Here is a 12,363-nt window from a genome sequence, read left to right on the forward strand (position 1 = left end):
ACGAATGTGGTTGTGAAAAGCTCTTATCCCTTCGTCCAAATTTGCCATTATAAATTGGCTTAAAATCCAGCAATTCATGGGCATTGTCATTGTCTTGAAATTTTATTTTGATGTCGAAATAAATGACCGAAACTAAATTGTCATGGAGCTATCCTGGCTTCTTTATTTGTGCAAATAAAAAACTCTTGAAGACTTTCGCATGACCCTAGCATCCGCTTGGGGGTCCATTGTATCGTTTATTTATTGACTAGTGTAATAGCAGTGATAATATTCGCCGCCGTAGTCGTAGTCTCGACTTGAAAGGAGGGCAATCTGAGTTGATTCATTCTACCGCACCATAGAGCTTGACTAACTTGATCTTTTCCTGTACAGCCCCGGCAAGACTTGATTTGTCACATCGTTTGCTTGCTCGTCTTCTTGCGTTCCCTTGATGTATCTGGGTTGGTAAGCACTGCTAATAGAGTTTGTTGGGCCTGTTGAAACCAGAGGGAGCCACAGCAACATATCATACCCAAGGTGATACAAATATCTCTGTTGGAGTGAGTGGTGAACTGTGTGTGGTTCAGATGTAGTGGACATAAACGGTGAAAGAATGCATCGAAAGGATGTGAGCGGTTATGAGAGCAAGGAAGAAGGGGTTGGTATGCCTGTTCAAGTCCTTGGCAAGAGAGCATGAGTAGCAGTTGTGATCAATGGTATAGTTTCTAGACCCTATCTTCCACGTACAGCATTGCATTATTGTTGTTTTCAGACCTGGCACCAATAATGCGAGGTATTTCTTTTTCTGAGGGTTCCTTGTGTTAAACGGTCAGACAGAAAGCTTAGAAGAGATACAGACACAACGGTGAAAAAAATGTATGTGAGCAAACAGTTGCTGTGTTTATTTGTTGTCTGCACATGCCTTCTTTCATCGCGGGCTTTTTTTTTTATTGTCGCAAATCTTGTTTCCTTTTTTGTTCGTCAATCACTGTGTGCACGAATAAGCAGCTGAAGCATCTCTTTGGTTTCTGTACATGTATAAACACATTTTACATCGCGAGGTCTTTTTTTGTTCAAAACACAAGCGTTTTCCATTGGTGCCTCCAAACAAACTTTATCTTGGCGGCCACTCCACAATCATCTCATGGTTATAACAATCTCAAGGAAAGAAACTCAAACGCGTCGGTATTAATCTCGCTTCTGTATTTCTAGATGCATATGTTTTGGCGATTGGTATCAACTATCAAATTCACACATACACACACCAAACGACCGCCAAAAACCACCACTCTCGCTTCTGCTCTCCCTCCATCCACAAGGCGCTGCGCAATATCACCATTAACAAGGCATCGTCCAGTAAGAAAGGGTGCTTAGATAGCTTTTACTTCAAGCAATAAGCGCATGCAACTACATCACTCCTATCTCCGCCATTGCTGCCGGGATCTGAGAGTCAACCTTCCGCACCGTAGACGGAAGTTTGGGGTTTACGATATAGACATCGTTATCCAAGCACTAAGACTGCCATCACACGCGCATCTGGTGTTATTCTGTGCCATCGCAGGCAATGACTACTCAAGGAACCTCGAGACGTTAGGCCCGGTTAATAATCTTCGATTAATTCGAAACGTTGCGTGGAACGAGAACTACAATAAAATGCTTCGGGACTACCTAAGGAAAGCTAGTAAGGTGTTGGGAAGGAACGCAGCCTCTGAAGAAGGCCGTTTCAGAGTAGCTCTCCGCATTTTTTACTTCCGGCCATCAAACGTCGGCCCAAGCGTTACCATCGAACAATGAGTTCGATAACTTCAAGCAGCGTCTACTCAATGGAAAGGATCTTCGCCATAGAATGGCTCAGCAAAGGCAAGCGCCGCAGAACGTAAGAAAGCTCAAGCTATAGTTTTGACCTTGAAACCAAACGTCCCCAATACTAATCGTTAGTCCCTTTCTTGACTAATGTAGAGACACACCATCATTCTATATAGCGAAAGGGTCACATAGGAGCCAGTTCCGGCCCATCTTTTCTGACAAGGCGAGCATATTGAATGGGCGCACAGTTGATATCAGTAACTGCCGTCAGCACGATAGGCCGGGCCTTAAGCATCCACCACGTCGGAAAAAGGCAAAAAAGAAGCAACAGAAAAAACAAAAGCGGAAGCACAAAGGCAAGAAGCCTCACAGGGCTAAAAAAGAAGGTGCACCAATTAGGAACTTGAAGGATGCTACGAAGGTTGATCACAGCTACAGCAGTAAGCACCATATCAAGGCCTTAACAATTGAGTCCCTTAAGGCCTCCATGGCAAGGAAAGGCGGACTGGACGCAGATGAAAGGGATAGTATTGCAAACCAGATCCGAGAGGCAGTTGTTGTCCTCAACCGACTACGCCGCTATGCATACTGGGCGATTGCCTTGGACATTGAGAGGATCATGCGGCTACCAGGGGCAGCAAGGTCGAGGGAAAAGGCACTGGACGAGGTCTTGGATAGCTTCCGTCTCGCCACCCTTCTTTTAAGTGGTCAAGGTGGCCCCAATTCAGCTTACGCGAGGACAAAAAAACAAGGAAAGGCGGTAGAAACGCCCCATTACCTCCTCGCTTATGAACATTTCAAGGCCACCACTGAACTTTCCCCAATAAAGGAAATAGACATCACATTGGGGGACGCGCAAGGCTTTGATCCCAAAAAGATCTCATTTCCAAGAGCGCCAGAGCTACTAATGGGCCAAGTACAGACATCATTAAGGCAGCACTACAGGAACGCAATGGTATAACCTTGTGTAGGGTATTTTCATGTATATTCTGCAATCAAATGCTCTTTATTCAGACTCTTTTTTTTTTTTTTTTTTTTTTTTTTTTTTCTAGTTTGATGTCGAGAAAACAAACGAAGATATGAGCGACATTGAGTTTTTTTTGCGGGAGAACAAAAAAGTGAAAAAATACTCAGACTTTCCTACGTCCCCCTGGTCACCCGGGTATGTGTATCTGTCTGAACACGCCCTAGTTGACATCCTCTGGGCGAACGGAGATACCAGCAGCTGCTGGAGCGTATTCTGCCTCTCAACAATCCTTCCAAGACTGCAATGTTTGAGTGTGTACAGGGAACAAAAGGGGTTTTGATTCAGGCTCTCTTTTGTGACATTGGAGGCGATCGCATGGTTCTTGGATATCGAGACAAAGTATCCCTGCAGTCACAGGACAAAGATCTAACTCGGTTCAAACTCAAAGGAACGATTTCTACCAACGGTCTAGTTCTGAATCTACTTGCCTATGACACAACCCAGACGAAGAGACAGCAGCAGTCTGACGTAGATGAAGAAGACCCCAGCCAAGAACTGGAGCTTTCTCAGGGATTTCTCAACACGACGTGTTCAAAGGCAGCCGGTGAAGACCTGACAGATGAAGACTATGCAAACATAAACTGGAAGAGGAGCTCCAAACTGCTTGAAAATGTTGAGCTCACATTCAACAAACCAGGGCGGTGCCCATCCGCAAACACCACAACTATCGTCGGATGCGATCCTGGTATTGTTAACGCCCTTACGTTTTCCTCCCTGGGTCCTCACAACCTTAACTTGCGGCAAACGGTAAAGGTGAGAAGCAGGTTCTTGTACCTCCCTGTCCTCCGCTTCAATCACCTGTTGAACAAAAGGAAGCGTGAAAAAGGAATGATTGAGGTTGAGAGCGCCATCCCTGTGTTTGGAAGGGATACGTACAATGAGTACTTTCAATGGATGAACGAGGAGTCCCAGACACAGATAGGATCAAAGAATTTGGATGTGCTTCAAGAGTTCTACGAGTCCAGATGGCACCTGAAAAAAAAAAATGGGCCCTACGAAAGGCTCAACGAGCTACGTTCGACTACGCGGTACAGCGAGTGTTGAAGATGCTCGGGGAAAAAGGAGTGCTTGTCGTCGGCCTAGGGTCCTTTGAAAGTAGTAAAGGAGTTCCCAGCAAGCACACTGCTATAACGAGACACCTTGTCACACAGGTATGGCTTTTTTTAAAAAAAGTAAGAAAAGCTGGAGCGCCATAGAACCCTTGCTAATAAACGACTGCCATTTGAAACGCTTAGGTCAAACCACGAGGACACTTCGCTGTAGGAGCGCACGAATTTTACACCAGCGCCCGCTGTCGCCGACCCCTCTGTGATAGCTTTTTAGAGACGGTGTACCCTCGCTCTAAATATTGCCGGGCATGTAAGGTATTCTTCGACCGTGACGCAGTAGGGGCGGAAAACATCGCAAGAATCGGTCTTGCTCAAATTGAGAGGCAAGAGAGGCCTGCAAAGTACAAGCCCACGGAAGAGTCGCCTGCTCCGGCTGCAAAGCGCACGACGCTAAACACAAGTATTTGGGTGCCGGCACACCCACAAAAAATTTGTAAGTTCTGTTTATTTTCGTCTCCTGTATCCTCTCTAATCTTTTGCCCTTGAATTTCTGGACTAACTTTAAAAACCGTACAGATCAACAGATAATTAGAGTGGTTGATCCATACTAGACACTATACGGCTTCCGTTAGATTAAGGACGCACAAACCAGCAGTAAACCTCTATCCAATCTTGATTTTTGGTGACATAGTTCTCTCTGTCATCCTATCTCACTTTTCGAAGAGACAGATCAAAAAAAAAAAAAAAAAAAAAAAAGAGAGATCAATGCACACCTTTGTGAAGTTTATTTTCGCGTCTCTTCCACGTCCATGCAGGGTTCACTATTGATTAATATTTACTGTCTACTCTAGTAAGGTTTGCATGTGAACATGTGGAAGGAACGTTACAACGGAGAAAGGCGTGGAACAAATAATAGGGCAAGACAGTCATATTTCCGTGGCGAACTGAGGGAGGGATAACTTTCCCACAGACTGAAGAGTTTTACTGAGCCCATCCAGTCCTCAATTTTTTTGTTTTTTGCCATTAGCGTGTGTCGATTCGTTCATATAAGAAATAAACACAATTTCTTGATCTATTATCGATAGCCGCCTTTTGTACATGTTAATATAGTATCGATTATTAATACTGTTGTATTTGAGGTGTGTTGAGGATGAGGAACACTCACTATGTAACACAGTAGCATAGCGGATCGAGGAAAAACTTGGTTCAGCAGAAAGCAACGAGGGGTGATGTTTCTCATTTGAAGTAATTTTTTCTTTTCTTTTTTTTTTTTTACGAGCCCCCTTTCCCCCCTTTCATATCTTGATCACCCTTTCCATACCATTGAATACTTCCTGATTCCTTCCAAGATCATTGTGCTAGGCATTGTGCCATTCTTTCCCCTTTATTCCATGGTACACCCCTTGTTTGATTCCTCCTTGACCAAGACAACAAAATCCTATATACTTTCTGGTTTGTGCTTTTTCTTTTTTTCTTTTTTTTTTGTCTTCATGATCACTACATTCGTCACGCTTGTTCAATATGAGCATTAATCGAAGCTCTAAGTACTGAAAGGAACAATATAAAAACATCATTAGTATATATACTCCCAATCACCACTATTGAATGCACAAGATTCTTCATGTTCAAACGTATTGAATGCGAAAGTCCTGGAAAGGGAATTAAAGACAAGGGAGCTATCGCAGGGACATGCATCGATAGCCAATGGTCCTCACAGGCTATTTAAATCGTATTTTAAAATATGTTGTCAAGAGTCAAGAACAATAACAAATGCCAAAAAAAAAAAAAAAAAAAAAAAAAAAAAACCACCTCTCTCCATTTCAGTCTCTCTCTTTTTTTTTTCTTCACTTTGTTTAAACCTTCTTTGTCCCTCTGTTCTCTCTTTCTCTTCTTCTCTTCCAATCTTTTTTGCCTTCAACCCCTCTCCTTCTCCTACGCGATTCCCTTGCGTCTCTTCTGCCTTTCAATAATACATCTGCTCACCCTCTTTCCCTTTTACCCTTTTATTGTATATTGACACGTATTGATCTCAATCCCATCGTCTGACAAATCGTACTGCTCTCTCTCTCTCTCTCTCTCTCTCTCTCAACCTGTGTCCTCTGTTCCTCTCTCCCTTCCCCTTCCCGAGAGATCATTTACCCTCCTGTCTCTCTTCTCTGTTCTCACTATTTAACTCTAACTTCTCTTTCTATTTTTTTTTTCTTTACCTTCTCCATTCATTCTTTTACTACTCGTGGCTCTCAGTTGCTGTAGTATCCTGTGAGTCCTTGGTAGGTGACATGGAACGTTAGACTAATTAGAATGGGAGAAACACAGATGTGTCCACTGCTTCGTTGTTATTTGTCGTTATTGTTGCTATTGTTATTGTTTTATTTATAAGGTCCTGCATAGCCCTCTTTGCTTCATTCCTGTATAGACATTTATTTATACCCGACACATTGTATTCACTTGATGTTATTATCTATTCTACACGAAATGCGAGGTTCTCTTTCTCCTCTCTTCTACTTGCTTTTCTTTTCCTTTTTTTTTTTTTCCTTTTTTTTTTTTTTTTTTTTTTTTGCTTCTCTCTTTCCATTGCTTTGGTCGCTTTTTGACTACATGCAGTTCGTTCTAATGCTTGTTTTACTTTATTTTATTTCCTTGTGCCACGTTTTGGTTTTACGTGTCGCGTGTGTGTTGACGTCGGCGCAGTTGGTAAGAGAGATACGACAGGAACAACAACAAAAAACTAAAACCTTTTTGCCTCGGCTTTTTGAACTTTTTTTATTATTATTATTTTATTATTTGATTATTTGTTATTACTCTATTCTTATTATTATTACCATTGTTATTATTACGTGTGTATGCTACGCGTCTTCATCCATGATCATCTATTGCAAAAAACTGTTAGTGTTGACGCTTACATGATGAAAAAAAAAAAAAAAAAAAGCGTCAAACGTTCACATTGTTCCTATGTTTCTCTCGATTGTTTAGTAAATAGGATCACCTTCATTTAACCGTATGCTCTTGGGCTTAAGCAATAGTAAGGGTTAAATACTTGATATCTGCATATAAAGAATTCTAAGCGCGTTGTTTATTATCTGGAGAAATGAAATGGCTACAATTTAGTAGCGCTTTTTTTTTTTTTTTTTTTTTTTTTTTTCCAAAAAAAAAAAAATTTTATAAGGCATTTTAAGGCTTACTCTTAGTGTGCAATGATGAACAACCAATGACGCCCCTCCCCCCAAAAAAAAAATTGCTTGTTAAATGCGATACTCCATGGTCTAAAACAAAAAAAAAAATCATTTGAAATAGTGCACAGCCTGAAAGTATGTAGTGCTTTTTTTTTTTTTTTTTTTGCGAATGCAAAAGGAAAAAATAAAGGATCATGTCAAATAATAGCGGAAAAGAAGGAAAAGATGACCGTAATCGGATCAGACAGCGCACGAGTACAGGCAGTGATTCCAGTGCTTTTTTGCTTTGCCATCGCATTGTTTTAATCCTTTTTACGTCTTTCTCTTTTCTTTTCTTTTTGTTTTTAAAAAAAAAATTCGTCTTCTTCTCTTCTTCCTTACTCTCCTTCCCTTCTCTCTCTCCTGATAAACGAGCATAGCATTTTCGTTGTCACACAAGAAACTATAAACATTCATCCCAAGGACAACACGACAAACATTGATTCAAAAACTTTGACACGACACGAATTCTCCCTTCAACTCAAGGCACCGCTATCCAATTTTTCTTTGTAGCCATTAAAATGTCAAACCCATCTTCACACTTCGAATCAGATCCGTCCTTGATGGCAACAAATCAGAACACTACCCTTGGTGGGCCGGGAAGTGGGCCTTCTTCTTACGGAGGATATGGACATCTCTATAGCTCCATGAGCCATAATATGAATTTCAGTACCGGTAATCACCCTTATGCCATGAACAGCCCTGTAACGCCTCCAGTCCTACCACCGCTCCACTCTAATAATCTCTCCAGCAATGGCAACAGCCACAGTAATAGCAGTAACAATACTGCCCATAGTAACCCTTATGGGAACAGCAGTGCCGGGAATGGTACCGGGAGTAGTCATGACAACTCGTCCGGATTCCAATTTTCATATCAAGGCGACATTGGTTCAGGCGGATCTGCAACTCCTTCAAGCTCCACTGGCGGTGGTAGTGGAGGAAATGGAAGTAGTCTTCACTCCTCCGTACTAGGGACACCAACAGGCTTGCATTCGTCATCAAACCTCTCGGAAAGTGGTGGAGGATCACAGATGGACTCTTCAAGAAGAAACCTGGATGATTCAGACATGAGGAGGACAATATCAAGCTCAGGATCGAATTCAGGAATGCCCCAGCTCCCTCACCCGCAACAGATCCTTGAAGATGCTTTACAAAAGGGTCAACAGCAGCAGGGACAACAGGGACAAGGACAAGGGCAACAGCAGTACCAGCATCATTCTTACTCACCACATCCTCAACAAAGTCAACCTCATCAAGCCTTACAACAACAGCAACAACAGCAGCAACTCCAAAAACAGCAACACCAGCTACAACGTCCAATACATTCTTCACAGCAGCAATTCCACGGAACACATCCGCCATATCAGTCTGTACTATCGCACCACAATCAGCCGCAGCAACAACAACAACATCAGCTTCATCCAAGTCAAAGCCCATTACCACATCTTATGCGCGTTAATTCTAATAACATGTACACAACGGACAGTCGGCATGATCCAAGGCTCAATCAGCAGCAACCATCACAAGTTCAACAACAACAACAACAACAACAACAACAACAACAACAACAACAACAACAACAACAACAGCAGCAGCAGCAGCAGCAGCAGCAGCCTTTGCGTTACAATATAGATCCACCATTCCAGAATGTCATGAATAGAAGTAATTCTCGTTCTAGTGACTTAGCATGGACATCAGTACCACAGAATATGATGGTGTCGGGTGGAAACGTCACATCTACCGCTACATCAATACCTAGTAGTGGAGGTGGTGGTGGAGGAGGCGGAGGTCCGATTCGACATGGAGTGGGTTCACAACAGAATCGTTCTGCCGCCAATAAACGTAGTCGAGACTTTGGAGCCATGGATCCCAATGGCTTGAGTGGGATGGGTCCAATGGGCATTGGTCCTATGGGTGGAATGGTCTCTGGTCTACCTGGTATGAATCCGATGAATGGTAACGGCAGTGGTGGTGGCGGAAATGAGAGGATGGGATGGGGAGGCATGGTTGGAGCCGGGTCCAGCCCATATGGTGCACCAGATCATCACCATCAGTCTCATCATGGGCTACAACAGGCCCATTCACAACAAATGCAGCAACATTTACAACAACAGCAGCAACAACAACAATTACAACTACAACAGCAGCACCGAGTAGGTCCACCCGGCAGCCGAATTGGATTACCTGTTGGACCAGGTAGTAACGGAGGACCCATGAATGGTATGCCAGGGATGCCGGGGATGCCCGGGATGAGTGGCATGGGTCTTGGTGCATTTGGAGGAATGGCAGGGATGCCTGGAGGCATGAGTAATATGAACATACACCATGGTGGCATAGGTTCAATATCCAAAAAGAAATTCAAAAAGTCTATTCCTCCAGTTATCAAAGACAAAAACTGTCCGAAACGTCCTAGGAACTCGTACATCTTTTTCACTTTAATGAAAAGGTAAAAAAAAAAAAAAAAAAAAAAAAAAAGAGTTTTTCAGGACCACATCCTTTTTGTACATGCACTTACAAGTACAGCAAAAAGCAATACTGGCAGTAATTTACTATGATATTTAACCCCATATTTTTTCCTTCATCTATGTAGGGACGACATCAAGAAGAAACATCCCGAATTCAAGCCAACAGAAATCACAAAAATGCTGGGTGAAGAATGGCAAAAGCTGTCTGAATCAGAAAAGGAGTCATATGGAAACATGGCAGAGAATGACAAGAGGCGCTACCAGAACGAAATGGAGGCATACGACGCTTCAAATATTGGAGTAAATCCTATGCCTGGTGGCGGCGGACCTAATCTTATTGACATGGGTTGGAGAATGTAAAATCATTTGTACTCTATTTCACATCAATAAAAAAATTTAAGCAAGTATACAAAAAACAATGTGTTTATTGTAATTTTTTGTGGGGAAAGTAAAGCATACTGAGTATTCTGATATTGAAAGAAGTAAAGACATTGGTGATATAATAGCAATAATAATAAAAAACAATAATAAAAATGTTGGAAAATGAGAGAATCGAGTAAAACAAAGAATAACAAAAAAGATTCAGCAAGCTACTCAAGGCGGAGGAAAGACAGCTTTTTGAAGCATCATCTCATCCTCTACCCTTCATCGCGAAGTAGCTTGATTTTCATCTCTCATGTTTTTCCTTCCTAATCCTTACTTTTGTTTTCCCAATCCAACAATTTAGGCTTTAGCCACAAAATGTCCAAAGACCAAGTCGCAACCATCAAACTCGTACAGGATGCGATCCGTACGAGTGAAGCCTGCAATACGGCCCATTGCTTTGACCATGCGGCGCTGACGACGCTCCATCTGGCGTTCTGTCTCCATCTGACCATCCTCAGTCAAATGGGACGAAAACAGAGTCACGCTCATAGTACCAGGCTGGAAGATCTCGACTACCCTCGAGATCAACTCCGTCAAAGTTTCAGGGCCTGTGTAGGTCGCTTTGCTGACCACATCATCCTCTTTGTCGTCACCATTCTCGCTACCAGACGTAGCAGACTTAGGGGTGCTATCACCGGAAGCAGAAGAGCCCCTGATCCTCTTCCTGCTACCAAGACCCACAGGAATGTTGGTCTCAAATGAAGCATATGAACAAACAGGCTCGGGAGTAACATGGATCGTATAGTAGTTACCATCCTGCATGGCGTTAGCAGAGTATCCGCATGGAGTAAACAAATATGAATCCAGCTGCGCCTGGGGGAAGAGTCCTGCTAAACCAGTCTCTTGATCCACACGAACACCACCAACAGTGCCAGGAACATCGTCCGGTCTCTGATAGAAGCGCTTCATGGCCTCGGGGTTGAGATTAGTCATCAAAATTTCAACGGTTTGATCATGAGAAGGATACAGGTAGCTGACACTGCTAGCTGAGGAGGCAAAAGAGATCGACGACGAAGAAGAGCTCACAGACGATGAAGATGATGGAGATCCAGGTGAGACCAAGGGAGAATCCTCTCCTGCTACCCCAGCGGTCGTGGTGCCATCGGTTACAATGCTCAAAGGAAGAGAGACCTTTCCTTCACCCTGTTCATCAGTAACCATTACATCGTTGTTCTCATTGTTGACAACGTTGACGTCTTCCAAAGAGTTGGTGCTATTACGGCGAGAAGTGATGTGCGAGAGACAATCGTCCTGAGGTGCAGTCAAGTAGAGGCACCAGTGATCACCATTAACCTTTCCTACAGTATAAGCGGCTCCATGTTCTATTGTTAATCAATAAAATAAAACAAGTAATAACGTAAGACTCAGTACAAGAATCAACACATCTGGTGATTTCAGGAACCAAGTCATATTAATGGAACGCATAAACATACCAAAGTGACGATCTAAGAATGCAACCTCATCCTTCCAGTCGCGATGAACGTGCAACTGGCGCTCGGGAAACATAAAAGTCTTGCGTGAGTAAAAGACACGCCAAACCTTTTCGAGACCACAATAGTTCTGGGCGATTTCTAAAATCTTGGGCAACGCCATGAGAAGAGTGGTTGTGCCGCAAGTTTTCAGGATCAGCTTGTGAGGATAGACAAAAAAAGAGGACTCGCTCAAAAGAAACGCATCCATACAATCGTTCTGAATCGAGTTTAGGACTTGACACTTGACAATAGCCAACATTTCATCCCAAATAGGCTTAGGTACAATACGAAGACCATAACGATCCGATCCTCCAAAGGTCTCGTCGTTATCTGCAGGTTGTAACGCTGTGGGGATGGTGCGGATGCCTTGGAGAGGAAAAGGTGCAGGGGAAAACCAGATCTCCAAAAGCTTCTCTGGACCTTCAAACGAACCAGCTTCCTGAGTATCATTAGTGGTGTCCAAGAAAGCGTCGTTTTTAAAGCCAGCCTCGTTGTCATGTAAGTGTACATGGGCAGCAGGGGCATCGGAGTTCATAGGAGCAGCGGAATCATGGTGGGTAGTGGTGGTGGCGGTAGTAGTAAAAGGGGTTGTAAGATTAATAGATTGATGAAGATGTTGAAGGGCAACGGACTTGAGCTCGCCAGTGACGGCGGCTTGTGCCGAGGATGGGACAGGAACAGGAACGGTCATTCACGTGGGGTTCTTTCGAGTGTGTAAGAAAACGGATTAGGGTGGCTTTCTCAGAGGATGCACGAACACGAAGGGCGTTGGGGGCTGTGTTTCTGACGAAATGATGGGCAGGTTGTTTTCGGGTGAAAGTCCTATTCAGAATATTATGATAAAATCGACATTTAGGGTGAATACAGATTGTTCCGTCTGAATTGTCTTTCTCTTTGTTTAGAGATAAGAAGTCTGTGACGGGTGAT

The 12,363-nt window shown here is 43.2% G+C and overlaps 3 protein-coding genes across 3 annotated transcripts; 2 read left to right on the forward strand and 1 right to left on the reverse strand.

The window, feature by feature from the left end:
• Positions 1-2,838: 2,838 nt before the first annotated feature.
• BCR41DRAFT_348054 (hypothetical protein) lies at positions 2,839-4,321 on the forward strand (the record flags this gene model as incomplete). Its single annotated transcript, XM_022023213.1, has 4 exons — positions 2,839-2,975; positions 3,008-3,751; positions 3,814-3,963; positions 4,048-4,321. Coding segments are annotated over exons 1-4 (1,279 nt in total), but the record flags the coding sequence as incomplete, so codon positions are not given.
• Positions 4,322-9,385: 5,064 nt separating this feature from the next.
• On the forward strand, positions 9,386-9,898 carry BCR41DRAFT_301502 (high mobility group box domain-containing protein; the record flags this gene model as incomplete). Its single annotated transcript, XM_022020627.1, has 2 exons — positions 9,386-9,519; positions 9,664-9,898. 2 exons carry the CDS (start codon positions 9,386-9,388, stop codon positions 9,896-9,898), a joined length of 369 nt encoding a protein of 122 aa, XP_021884050.1.
• Positions 9,899-10,261: 363 nt separating this feature from the next.
• BCR41DRAFT_393482 (S-adenosylmethionine decarboxylase) lies at positions 10,262-12,127 on the reverse strand (the record flags this gene model as incomplete). Its single annotated transcript, XM_022028565.1, has 2 exons — positions 10,262-11,286; positions 11,398-12,127. The coding sequence occupies 2 exons, from the start codon at positions 12,125-12,127 to the stop codon at positions 10,262-10,264; spliced, it is 1,755 nt and encodes a 584-aa protein (XP_021884051.1).
• Between the last annotated feature and the right edge of the window lie 236 nt (positions 12,128-12,363).

The sequence above is a fragment of the Lobosporangium transversale genome (genome assembly GCF_002105155.1).
Source record: "Lobosporangium transversale strain NRRL 3116 chromosome Unknown BCR41scaffold_7, whole genome shotgun sequence".
Classification (NCBI taxonomy): domain Eukaryota; kingdom Fungi; phylum Mortierellomycota; class Mortierellomycetes; order Mortierellales; family Mortierellaceae; genus Lobosporangium; species Lobosporangium transversale.